This window comes from Drosophila suzukii, unplaced genomic scaffold (assembly GCF_043229965.1).
Source record: "Drosophila suzukii unplaced genomic scaffold, CBGP_Dsuzu_IsoJpt1.0 scf_37, whole genome shotgun sequence".
NCBI lineage: Eukaryota > Metazoa > Arthropoda > Insecta > Diptera > Drosophilidae > Drosophila > Drosophila suzukii.
The window spans coordinates 1-13,573 of NW_027255924.1; the positions used below are offsets into that span (position 1 = coordinate 1).

At 36.6% G+C, this 13,573-nt stretch overlaps 2 protein-coding genes across 2 annotated transcripts; both read left to right on the plus strand.

Moving 5' to 3' along the window:
* The first annotated feature begins 1,231 nt into the window (after positions 1-1,231).
* LOC139354860 (uncharacterized) lies at positions 1,232-2,072 on the plus strand. The gene is made up of 2 exons (XM_070999080.1): positions 1,232-1,945; positions 2,001-2,072. Exons 1-2 carry the CDS (start codon positions 1,280-1,282, stop codon positions 2,010-2,012), a joined length of 678 nt encoding a protein of 225 aa, XP_070855181.1. The 5' UTR covers positions 1,232-1,279; the 3' UTR covers positions 2,013-2,072.
* Positions 2,073-11,579: 9,507 nt separating this feature from the next.
* Positions 11,580-13,129, plus strand: LOC139354859 (uncharacterized). Its single transcript, XM_070999079.1, has 2 exons — positions 11,580-12,830; positions 12,886-13,129. Exons 1-2 carry the CDS (start codon positions 11,580-11,582, stop codon positions 12,892-12,894), a joined length of 1,260 nt encoding a protein of 419 aa, XP_070855180.1. The 3' UTR covers positions 12,895-13,129.
* The last annotated feature ends 444 nt before the right edge of the window (positions 13,130-13,573 follow it).

Genomic DNA, 13,573 nt, shown 5'->3' on the forward strand with positions numbered 1-13,573 from the left:
GCCCATAAAGGTATGCCATATCGAAATCCGAGTTCATTTGACCAAGTTATGGGCTTTTAAAGATAGAAAGAAGGCCCTTTTCAGTAAACCTTCGCAAAATTAAAATCAATGACATAAAAACGGTCATATTTTTTACTACCTTTAAAGTTATATATTTTAATGCAGATAACAACATAATCATTCTACAAGCCCATAAAGGTATACCATATCGAAATCCGAGTTCATTTGACCAAGTTATGGGCTTTTAAAGATGGAAATGTAGTAGGACATATACTGACATGGCCCACTGTACGACATATGATGTAATATATTAATACGACACCCACTGTACTATAGAATAAGCGGGAAACCTAGTTTAAGTTAACTGTAAACGTTATATTGTCATCCCTTTCTACCAAGTACTGCAGCATAGGAGATCGCAGATACGTATACCTGCCTCGCTCACACGGATGAGCGAGAAGTGGGAAGAGGGAGAATCGTTGCGACACTCTGTGTTATACGTTCGAAGGAAGCGGTTGTGAAATTAAGAAATAAAGAGTTAAAACTAAAGCTATCGCCGGAGTACATTTATTGCCTATTACAATATCAGAAGTGGTTCTTACTCAAAATGCCTGACATAGATTTAAATCAATTCACGGTCGTTCAGTTAAAAAACTGGCTAAATGTGCTCGGGCTACAAACCTCAGGCTCGAAAGCAGAATTGATGGCGCGTCTGCAGACCCTATCATCAGAAGCACGTGGTGATCCACCAAATGGAGCCTCATTCAACAGCCAGCAGCCGCTAGAAACCGAATTAGAGAGAGCCGCATCATTGCCGCTGCAACAACATTTGGAAGGCGCACAGGAAGCTCTGTTCGACTCTGGTACGATGACGTCACAGGCAGTGGACGATATACGCACGGAGAACGTTTCTCTGGTAGATGTCGAAAGGGTGAAGCTGCAGAAAATTCTCGACGAAATCGCCGCAAACAAGGCCATATTGCAACAGCTTCAGGCGGAGATCGCTGACGTCACCAGGGACAAGCCAAATCATGCTCAGGAAGTCCATGACGTCATCGAATGCAACATCGAAACTTCTGGCAACCCTAACAGTTTCGCTTGCATTGACGCTGTTAACGCTAACAGCCCCAGGGTTAACAGCGCCAGGGATAACTTTGATATCGATAATTCTAGTGTTGGAAAGCACGCCACAGACAGTGCTGATCAATGCCAGTTTACAAATGTAAACAAATTGTTACAATCTCCCGCAACAACACTCGCATTGGCAAAGGAAGTAACGATGGACTACGACGGCAACTCGTGTGCCCGTAACTGGGTCACACAGCTGCAAAACATTGCGCAGGTGTACAACTTGGACTCGTTTGGTGTGCGCATGCTTCTTATTGCCAAACTAAAAGGAAAAGCCCAAGTTTGGCTGCACGCAAACGCAACACGCATTTTGGAGCCAACCGACCACCTTTGTGAGCAGCTGATCCTAGCATTTGCAACTAAGATGTCAAAGGGGGAGCTGAGGAACGCGTTCCAAAATCGTCAGTGGCGTTCAGGAGAAAGGTTCGCTTCTTATTTCGAGGAGAAAGTTATGCTGGCCAACGATATAAACATCGACAAGGAGGAGCTCCTCGAAAACATCATCGAAGGAATTCCAGCACCAGGGCTACGCGACCAAGCTCGCATACAATGTTTCGCCGAACCTGGGCAGATTTTGAAAGCCTTCTCTGCAATCCGTTTACCTGAACGAAAGCAGGAGGTCAATTCTTCGCAGCGCTCTTCCGGAAAGATTGCAGACACAAAGGACTTCCGTTGCGCCAATTGCAACTCAAAGGGCCACTACGCCAAGGACTGTCAGAAACCGAAACGAGAGCCCGGATCATGCTACGCATGTGGCAAATTTGGACACTTTGTGGGTCAGTGCCCTGAGCGTAAAAGCGCAAATGCAAATAAATACGTAAGATATATACAAATATTTTTTTACAACAGTCCTAAAACCCCATTAACTGCAGCATGCCTCATAGACACTGGCAGCCCAATATCATTCGCCAAAACAGCCGTTATTTCCTCTAAAATTAAGATGGAGTTCGTCTCCGAAAACTACTTTGGGCTGAATAAAAGCCAACTGAAAATTTATGGAAGAATACTTTGTTACATAATTAAAAATCGATTGAAATGTTACTTTTACCTTTATATTGTGCCCAATGAGTCAATGAGCCATGAGGTTGTTCTTGGGAGGAATTTTATGGATGCTTGCGATTTAGAATTAGACTTAAGCGCCTTAAAAATGATCACAATTGAGCCTACGAATGCCGATTGTAATAAAAGTGTATGCAATGCTTGGGAATTCAAATTAACGCATAATTTAGATGCTAGCAAGGAGCCGGAAAGTGCTATCGAAATTCTGAAGGAAACAGTTAGTGATACAGTTAGAGAAACAGTTAGTGAAACAGTTAGTGATACAGTTAGAGAAACAGTTAGTGAAACAGTTAGTGATACAGTTTGTGATACAGTTAGTGAAACAGTTAGTGATACAGTTAGAGAAACAGTTAGTGATACAGTTAGCAAACCAATTAATGATAAAGTTAAAGAAACAGTAAAAGATACAGTTAGAAAAACAATTGGTAATACAATTAGTAATTCAATAATTGATTCATTTAGCGAAGAAGTTGATGATACAGTTATACAAAAAAGAGGTAGTACAGGTACTGAAACAGTTAGTTTTAGAGATTGTGGAGCAATAAGAGTTTCGATCAGGAATAAAGACGACCCTATAGTCAGTAAGGCAACCGGTCCGTCCATCGACGAAGTTAGTGAGGGCGGTATAGTCAATAACAAAAATGAAAGCAATATGTCTAAAACGATTCGTGAAATGCTTAGCATAAACTATATGGATGACGAAGACACTGATTACATATGCGGTACAATTGATAATCAAGATCTTCTACCTCAATTAAAGAAGATAATTGAATACAATTACATTAGGGTAGAGAAACCAAAGGAACCGTTTATTAAAAGTGAGATAAAACTTAATTTAGAAAGCTCGAAACCGTTTAGCTGTGCTCCGCGGCGGCTTGCCTACGCGGAAAAAGAAAAACTGCAAAAACTTTTGGACGATTATTTAGAGAACGGGATCATTCAGCCAAGCCAGTCTGAATTTGCTTCTCCCATAGTTTTAGTGAAGAAAAAAACCGGGGACATACGACTTTGCATAGATTTTAGAAAACTCAACAGGGTTTTAATTAAAGACAATTACCCTATACCGCTTATCGATGACCTGTTAGACAAGTTAGCTAGTAAAAAAGTATTTTCAAAACTTGATCTAAAAAACGGTTACTTTCACGTTTTTGTCAATAAAGAATCAATTAAGTATACTTCTTTTGTAACACCGTTAGGCCAATTTGAATTTCTTAGAATGCCAATGGGACTGAAAACGGCTTCAGCAGTTTTTCAAAGATTTATAAATAAAATCTTCGATGATCTTATTAGAAAGGATCAAGTAATTGTGTACATGGACGACATTATGATCGCTAGCAAAGATGTTAATGAACATTTTCAGATTTTAAAGGAGGTGTTTCACAGATTAGCAAAGAATAAGTTGGAGCTACGTATGGATAAATGTGAGTTCCTGCAACAAAGCATTAAATATTTGGGTTTCATTATAAACGGCGAGGGCATCAGAGCTGATGATAAAGGAATAGAGGCAATTCAAAATTTTCCGATACCAGACAAAACGCAACATGTCCAAAGTTTTTTGGGCTTATGTTCTTATTTCCGTAGATTCATTAAAGATTTTTCGACTCTAGCCAAACCTTTATATGATCTCTTGAGAAAAGACGAGAAATTCCATTTTGGAGAAAAGGAAATGAGCTGCTTTATGATGCTTAAAAATAAGTTAGTTGAAGCGCCAGTGCTAGCCTTATATAACCACAAAGACGAAGTAGAGCTACATTGCGATGCCAGCGCTCTTGGTTTCGGAGCCGTGCTACTCCAAAAGAAAGAAGAAGGAAAATTGCACCCCATTTTTTATTTTTCCAAACGCACCAGCATTGCTGAATCGAAATACCATAGTTTTGAGCTTGAAACCATGGCCATTATTCACGCATTGCGTAGATTTAGGATATATTTATTTGGTAGGCATTTCAAGATTATAACTGACTGTAACTCTCTCACGTTAACACTTAATAAAGTCGAGCTGAATCCGCGTATAGCTAGATGGGCATTAGAGCTGCAAAATTATGACTACGATCTAATACACAGGGAAGGAAACAGAATGCAACACGTTGACGCCCTTAGCAGGTGTACAAACATTTTAATAGTAGAAACAAATTCATTCGAAGACAACCTGGTTATTTGCCAAGCCAAGGACCCAAAAGTTCAGAAGATAAAGAAACAGTTAGAGGAACATGAGCATAAATTGTTCGAAATGAGAAACGGAATAGTCTATAGAAAAAGTAACGATGAAAGATTGTTATTTTATGTACCTATTGATATGGAAGAGCATATACTCTTCAAATACCACAATGAAATCGGTCACATAGGGAGAGACAAAATGTTAGATATTATTGCAAAAAGTTATTGGTTTCCAAACGCCAAGGAGAAGTGTATGAGCCATATAAATAACTGCCTAAAATGTGTAGAATTTTCCCCTAATACAGGTAAAGAAGGATTTTTACATTCAATTAAAAAAGGTAGTAAGCCCTTTGAACTTATCCACATTGACCATTATGGTCCAGTTGATTCAGGAAGATGAAAGAAACATATATTTGTCGTCGTTGACGGTTTTACTAAGTTTGTACGTTTATATACCACAAAGACAACAAATACCCGAGAAGTTATCATAGCACAACTGGCGTCTCTAGAAAGTTAATTCCGAAGAACAAGGGCCCGTATGTAATTTCAAAAGTACTAAGAAATGACAGATTTTTGTTAAAAGATGTTGAGGGATTCCAGGTATCACGCAACCCTTATCAAGGTGTATGGAGCATAAATAATATTAAGCATTGGGTAGGTTCCAAAAAGAAATGAAAAAAAAAACAGAAATAAAATATGTATAAAAATAATTATCACTACTTAAAAGGTAAATTAATAAGAACTGCAACACATTTTGTAAATAAATAAACTTTAATTGATGTTCACAGTGATCAGGGGATCATACAGTCAGGATGGCCGAGTTGTAGTAGGACATATACTGACATGGCCCACTGTACGACATATGATGTAATATATTAATACGACACCCACTGTACTATAGAATAAGCGGGAAACCTAGTTTAAGTTAACTGTAAACGTTATATTGTCATCCCTTTCTACCAAGTACTGCAGCATAGGAGATCGCAGATACGTATACCTGCCTCGCTCACACGGATGAGCGAGAAGTAGGAAGAGGGAGAATCGTTGCGACACTCTGTGTTATACGTTCGAAGGAAGCGGTTGTGAAATTAAGAAATAAAGAGTTAAAACTAAAGCTATCGCCGGAGTACATTTATTGCCTATTACAGAAAGAAGGCCCATTTCAGTAAACCTTCGCAAAATTAAAGTCAATGACATAAAAAGCGGTCATATTTTTTACTACCTTTAAAGTTATATATTTCTATGCAGATAACAACATAATCATTCCACAATCCCATAAAGGTATGCCATATCGAAATCCGAGTTCATTTGACCAAGTTATGGGCTTTTAAAGATGGAAAGAAGGCCCATTTCAGTAAACCTTCACAAAATTAAAATCACCTTTAAAGTTATATATTTTAAATCAGATAACAACAAAATCATCCAACAAGCCCATAAAGGTATGCCATATCGAAATCCGAGTTAATTTGACCAAGTTATGGGCTTTTAAAGATGGAAAGAAGGCCCATTTCAGTAAAACTTCGCAAAATTAAAGTCAATGACATAAAAACGGTCATATTTTTACTACCTTTAAAGTTATATATTTTAATGCAGATAACAACATAATCATTCTACAAGCCCATAAAGGTATACCATATCGAAATCCGAGTTCATTTGACCAAGTTATGGGCTTTTAAAGATGGAAAGAAGGCCCATTTCAGTAAACCTTCGCAAAATTAAAGTCAATGACATAAAAAGCGGTCATATTTTTTACTACCTTTAAAGTTATATATTTTAATGCAGATAACAACATAATCATTCCACAAGCCCATAAAGGTATGCCATATCGAAATCCGAGTTCATTTGACCAATCTATGGGCTTTTAAAGATGGAAAGAAGGCCCATTTCAGTAAACCTTCGCAAAATTAAAATCAATGACATAAAAACGGTCATATTTTTTAATACCTTTAAAGTTATATATTTTAATGCAGATAACAACAAAATCATCCAACAAGCCCATAAAGGTATGCCATATCGAAATCCGAGTTCATTTGACCAAGTTATGGGCTTTTAAAGATAGAAAGAAGGCCCATTTCAGTAAACCTTCGCAAAATTAAAATCAATGACATAAAAACGGTCATATTTTTTACTACCTTTAAAGTTATATATTTTAATGCAGATAACAACATAATCATTCTACAAGCCCATAAAGGTATACCATATCGAAATCCGAGTTCATTTGACCAAGTTATGGGCTTTTAAAGATGGAAAGAAGGCCCATTTCAGTAAACCTTCGCAAAATTAAAGTCAATGACATAAAAAGCGGTCATATTTTTTACTACCTTTAAAGTTATATATTTTAATGCAGATAACAACATAATCACTCCACAAGCCCATAAAGGTATGCCATATCGAAACTTCATAGATGGAAAGAAGGCCCATTTCAGTAAACCTTTGCGAAATTAAAATCAATGACATAAAAACGGTCATATATTTTACTTCCTTTAAAGTTATATATTTTAATGCAGATAACTACATAATCATTCTACAAGCCCATAAAGGTATACCATATCGAAATCCGAGTTCATTTGACCAAGTTATGGGCTTTTAAAGATGGAAAGAAGGCCCATTTCAGTAAACCTTCTCAAAATTAAAGTCAATGACATAAAAAGCGGTCATATTTTTTAATACCTTTAAAGTTATATATTTTAATGCAGATAACAACATAATCATTCTACAAGCCCATAAAGGTATACCATATCGAAATCCGAGTTCATTTGACCAAGTTATGGGCTTTTAAAGATGGAAAGAAGGCCCATTTCAGTAAACCTTCGCAAAATTAAAGTCAATGACATAAAAACGGTCATATATTTTACTTCCTTTAAAGTTATATATTTTAATGCAGATAACTACATAATCATTCCACAAGCCCATAAACGTATGCTATATCGAAATCCGACTTCATTTGACCAACTTATGGGCTTTTAAAGATGGAAAGAAAGCCCATCTCAGTAAACCTTCGCAAAATTAAAATCAATGACATAAAAACGGTCATATTTCTTACTACCTTTAAAGTTATATATTTTAATGCAGATAACAACATAATAACTCCACAAGCCCATAAAGGTATGCCATATCGAAACTTCATAGATGGAAAGGAACTTCGCAAAATTAAAGTCAATGACATAAAAACGGTCATATTTTTACTACCTTTAAAGTTATATATTTTAATGCAGATAACAACATAATCATTCTACAAGCCCATAAAGGTATACCATATCGAAATCCGAGTTCATTTGACCAAGTTATGGGCTTTTAAAGATGGAAAGAAGGCCCATTTCAGTAAACCTTCGCAAAATTAAAGTCAATGACATAAAAAGCGGTCATATTTTTTACTACCTTTAAAGTTATATATTTTAATGCAGATAACAACATAATCATTCCACAAGCCCATAAAGGTATGCCATATCGAAATCCGAGTTCATTTGACCAATCTATGGGCTTTTAAAGATGGAAAGAAGGCCCATTTCAGTAAACCTTCGCAAAATTAAAATCAATGACATAAAAACGGTCATATTTTTTACTACCTTTAAAGTTATATATTTCTATGCAGATAACAACATAATCATTCCACAATCCCATAAAGGTATGCCATATCGAAATCCGAGTTCATTTGACCAAGTTATGGGCTTTTAAAGATGGAAAGAAGGCCCATTTCAGTAAACCTTCGCAAAATGAAAGTCAATGACATAAAAAGCGGTCATATTTTTTACTACCTTTAAAGTTATATATTTTAATGCAGATAACAACATAATCACTCCACAAACCCATAAAGGTATGCCAAAACTTCATAGATGGAAAGAAGGCCCATTTCAGTAAACCTTTGCGAAATTAAAATCAATGACATAAAAACGGTCATATATTTTACTTCCTTTAAAGTTATATATTTTAATGCAGATAACTACATAATCATTCCACAAGCCCATAAACGTATGCCATATCGAAATCCGACTTCATTTGACCAACTTATGGGCTTTTAAAGATGGAAAGAAGGCCCATCTCAGTAAACCTTCGCAAAATTAAAATCAATGACATAAAAACGGTCATATTTCTTACTACCTTTAAAGTTATATATTTTAATGCAGATAACAACATAATCATTCCACAATCCCATAAAGGTATGCCATATCGAAATCCGAGTTCATTTGACCAAGTTATGGGCTTTTAAAGATGGAAAGAAGGCCCATTTCAGTAAACCTTCGCAAAATGAAAGTCAATGACATAAAAAGCGGTCATATTTTTTACTACCTTTAAAGTTATATATTTTAATGCAGATAACAACATAATCACTCCACAAGCCCATAAAGGTATGCCAAAACTTCATAGATGGAAAGAAGGCCCATTTCAGTAAACCTTCGCAAAATTAAAATCAATGACATAAAAACGGTCATATATTTTACTTCCTTTAAAGTTATATATTTTAATGCAGATAACTACATAATCATTCCACAAGCCCATAAAGGTATGCCATATCGAAATCCGAGTTCATTTGACCAAGTTATGGGCTTTTAAAGATGGAAAGAAGGCCCATCTCAGTAAACCTTCACAAAATTAAAATCAATGAAATAAAAACGGTCATATTTTTTACTACCTTTAAGGTTATATATGTTAATGCAGATAACAACATAATCATTCCACAAGCCCATAAAGGTATGCCACATCAAAATCCGCGTTCATTTGACCAAGTTATGGGCTTCTAAAGATGGAAAGAAGGCCCATTTCAGTAAACCTTCGCAAAATTAAAGTCAATGACATAAAAAGCGGTCATATTTTTTACTACCTTTAAAGTTATATATTTCTATGCAGATAACAACATAATCATTCCACAATCCCATAAAGGTATGCCATATCGAAATCCGAGTTCATTTGACCAAGTTATGGGCTTTTAAAGATGGAAAGAAGGCCCATTTCAGTAAACCTTCACAAAATTAAAATCAATGACATAAAAACGGTCATATTTTTTACTACCTTTAAGGTTATATATTTTAATGCAGATAACAACATAATCATTCCACGAGCCCATAAAGGTATGCCATATCGAAATCCGAGTTCATTTGACCAATCTATGGGCTTTTAAAGATGGAAAGAAGGCCCATTTCAGTAAACCTTCGCAAAATTAAAATCAATGACATAAAAACGGTCATATTTTTTACTACCTTCAAAGTTGTATATTTTGATGCAGATAACAACAAAATCATCCAACAAGCCCATAAAGGTATGCCATATCGAAATCCGAGTTAATTTGACCAAGTTATGGGCTTTTAAAGATGGAAAGAAGGCCCATTTCAGTAAAACTTCGCAAAATTAAAGTCAATGACATAAAAACGGTCATATTTTTACTACCTTTAAAGTTATATATTTTAATGCAGATAACAACATAATCATTCTACAAGCCCATAAAGGTATACCATATCGAAGTCCTAGTTCATTTGACCAAGTTATGGGCTTTTAAAGATGGAAAGAAGGCCCATTTCAGTAAACCTTCGCAAAATTAAAGTCAATGACATAAAAAGCGGTCATATTTTTTACTACCTTTAAAGTTATATATTTTAATGCAGATAACAACATAATCATTCCACAAGCCCATAAAGGTATGCCATATCGAAATCCGAGTTCATTTGACCAATCTATGGGCTTTTAAAGATGGAAAGAAGGCCCATTTCAGTAAACCTTCGCAAAATTAAAATCAATGACATAAAAACGGTCATATTTTTTACTAACTTTAAAGTTGTATATTTTGATGCAGATAACAACAAAATCATCCAACAAGCCCATAAAGGTATGCCATATCGAAATCCGAGGTCATTTGACCAAGTTATGGGCTTTTAAAGATGGAAAGAAGGCCCATTTCAGTAAACCTTCGCAAAATTAAAATCAATGACATAAAAACGGTCATATTTTTTACTACCTTTAAAGTTATATATTTTAATGCAGATAACAACATAATCATTCCACAAGCCCATAAAGGTATACCATATCGAAATCCGAGTTCATTTGACCAAGTTATGGGCTTTTAAAGATGGAAAGAAGGCCCATTTCAGTAAACCTTTGCAAAATTAAAATCAATGACATAAAAACGGTCATATTTTTTACTACCTTTAAAGTTATTTGTTTTAATGCAGATATTAACAAAATCATCCAACAAGCCCATAAAAGTATGCCATAAAAAAATCATCCAACAAGCCCATAAAGGTATGCCATAACAAAATCATCTAACAAGCCCATAAAGGTATGCCATATCGAAACTTTTAAGATGGAAAGAACGCCCATTTCAGTAAACCTTCGCAAAATTAAAATCAATGACATAAAAACGGTCATATTTCTTACTACCTTTAAAGTTATATATTTTAATGCAGATAACAACATAATCACTCCACAAGCCCATAAAGGTATGCCATATCGAAATCCGAGTTCATTTGACCAAGTTATGGGCTTTTAAAGATGGAAAGAAGGCGCATTTCAGTAAACCTTCGCAAAATTAAAATCAATGACATAAAGACGATCATATTTTTACTACCTTTAAAGTTTTATATTTTAATGCAGATAACAACATAATCATTCCACAAGCCCATAAAGGTATGCCATATCGAAATCCGAGTTCATTTGACCAAGTTATGGGCTTTTAAAGATGGAAAGAAGGCCCATCTCAGTAAACCTTCGCAAAATTAAAATCAATGACATAAAAACGGTCATATTTCTTACTACCTTTAAAGTTATATATTTTAAAGCAGATAACAACATAATCACTCCACAAGCCCATAAAGGTATGCCATATCGAAATCCGAGTTCATTTGACCAAGTTATGGGCTTTTAAAGATGGAAAGAAGGCGCATTTCAGTAAACCTTTGTAGCAAGCAGACACACACACACACACACATACATATCCCTAAGCATCTGTTCTACATTAAGTTTGGTCACACTATTATTAAACACATACATACATCCCTGTTACTCTTAAGAAACACTGTGCTTGTCTCACTCCCTCATACTGTGTACCCCCAACGTTTGTAACATAGGTTAAGCCTGTACAAATCTGCACAATAAAGATCACTTTTGCTGCGACCGCCGAACAAGAAAGTGCCGTCTACAATTTCAGAAGTGGGATTACCGCGAAAAATTTTTTCTCGCGTCCCTAACTCTGCCTACGAGCAAAATAAAGCAAAAGCTATTACTTGAGTTATTTAAAATTGTGCGTAATCATGGACACCATCGCTGCAGACAACTACACAGCATCAGAACTTCGATGTTGGCTGGAAAAACTTGGGTTGCCGAAAAGCGGCACCAAGGCAACACTAGCAGCGCGGTTGAATGGTGTGCCCCCCGAAGCCCGAGGAGATTGTCCAGTACTGGACCCGAAGGACATGACCGACATTGAAGCTGGGCCTGAGGAAAGGTCAAATAGTGCTGCAGTTCAAGGAACCGATCAGGACGATGTCGGGGCTACATCGCTGGATGCCCAAAACAACGACGAAACCGCCAACAACAACATGTGCGTTCCAGAAATTTCCATACAATTGGAATCTCTGAAGCGCCATTTAGAAGTCGTCCAATTGGAAAATGAGTTTCTCAAATTGGAAGTTTCCCGGCGTCAGCCATTGAATAGAGTGACCGCACCTTCGATGAGCAATTTGCCAGAAACCCAGAACAATGTTTCCACACCAAATCAAACCAATGTCACCCTATCGGATTTGGAGAATATTGTTGCAGAGGCTGCCAGGCCTAATACAGCCATTTTTAACAACAATTCTTTGGTGACCATGGTTAAGGAAATGCTTCCACCTTTCGACGGTGCTGTTAACAGCAAAGTGCCAGTTAACACGTGGATCGCACAGCTCAACGCGATCATAAAAATGTACAAGCTGAGTGAAGACATAACGCGCATACTGGTTATGTCAAAGTTGAAAGACCGCGCTCAAATTTGGTTGCACTCTTCTGAGAACTTTCTGTCCTTGCCAGTCCAGGACCTGTTAACTCAACTCGCAGAGGCTTTTCAGTCAAAAGAGAGCAAGATAATGTCCAGACGCAAGTTCCAGGAGCGAAAGTGGCAACCAGCTGAAGACTTTGCTACGTACTTCAACGACAAGACCCTGTTGGCTGCACACATCCGGATAGACGACGAGGAATTAATCGACAGTATCATCGAAGGAATACCGGATACTCTTCTACGGCAACAGGCACACATGCACTGTTTTAATTCGTCTGCCCAGCTGTTGCAGGCATTCTCCAAAGTAACATTGCGGAAACCATCTCTCGCATTTGGACGCCACAAAGACGTTTCCGGAAATCAGCCCGGACCCGCTGTAAGATGCTTCAACTGTAACTCCGTGGGTCATTTCGCGGCCGACTGCCGCAAGCCTAAGCGCGCGTACGGCGCTTGCTACGGTTGTGGAAGCTTGGAGCACCTGATATCTCATTGCAACGAGAAGAAGAACGCAACCAAAAATGAATATGTGAGACCGTTTAAAATTTACTTTAATTCACAGCCTAATCAGTGCCTATTTACAGAATGCCTAATCGATTCTGGGAGTCCAATTAGTTTTACGAAGTTATCCTGTGTTGAAAACATTCTAAGTAGTAACATCATTAACGTTAATGAAAACAACTTTTCGCATTACTTTGGCTTGAACCACAGCCCTTTAGATATACATGGAAAGATGTCATGTTTTGTTATTATGAATAAAGTAAAGTTTAATTTCGAATTACTAATTGTGGCAAACAAATCGATGGCATATAGCACTGTTTTGGGAAGAGATTTTATGAACATTTGTAACTTTTAGATTGTTAGGGAAAATGATTGTTCAAATGATAGTTTTGCTAATGATTGTTCAAATGATAGTTTTGCTAATGATCGTTCAAATGATAGTTGTACTGATGATCGTTTAAATGACAGTGGGGTTGATGATCGTTTACAGGATATTTGTTCAAAAGATAGTTACTTTGCAAATGATCGGTCAGATGATAGTAATAGTGAGAAGGATAGCAGTTTTAGAATTTATTGCTCAAATGTTGGTCAGATTAGAAACGATTGTGCTACTGATAGCTGTGAGAAAGATGATTGTCTAAATGATAGTATTAAGGTTTATTGTGGTTACAAAGAAACACAAAGTGATTCGTGTAAAATGATAGAGTCAAGTCAAAATTTAAGTGTCCAGCCGAGCGATCATTTCGAGTCAGAAATTATGTCAATTGAATA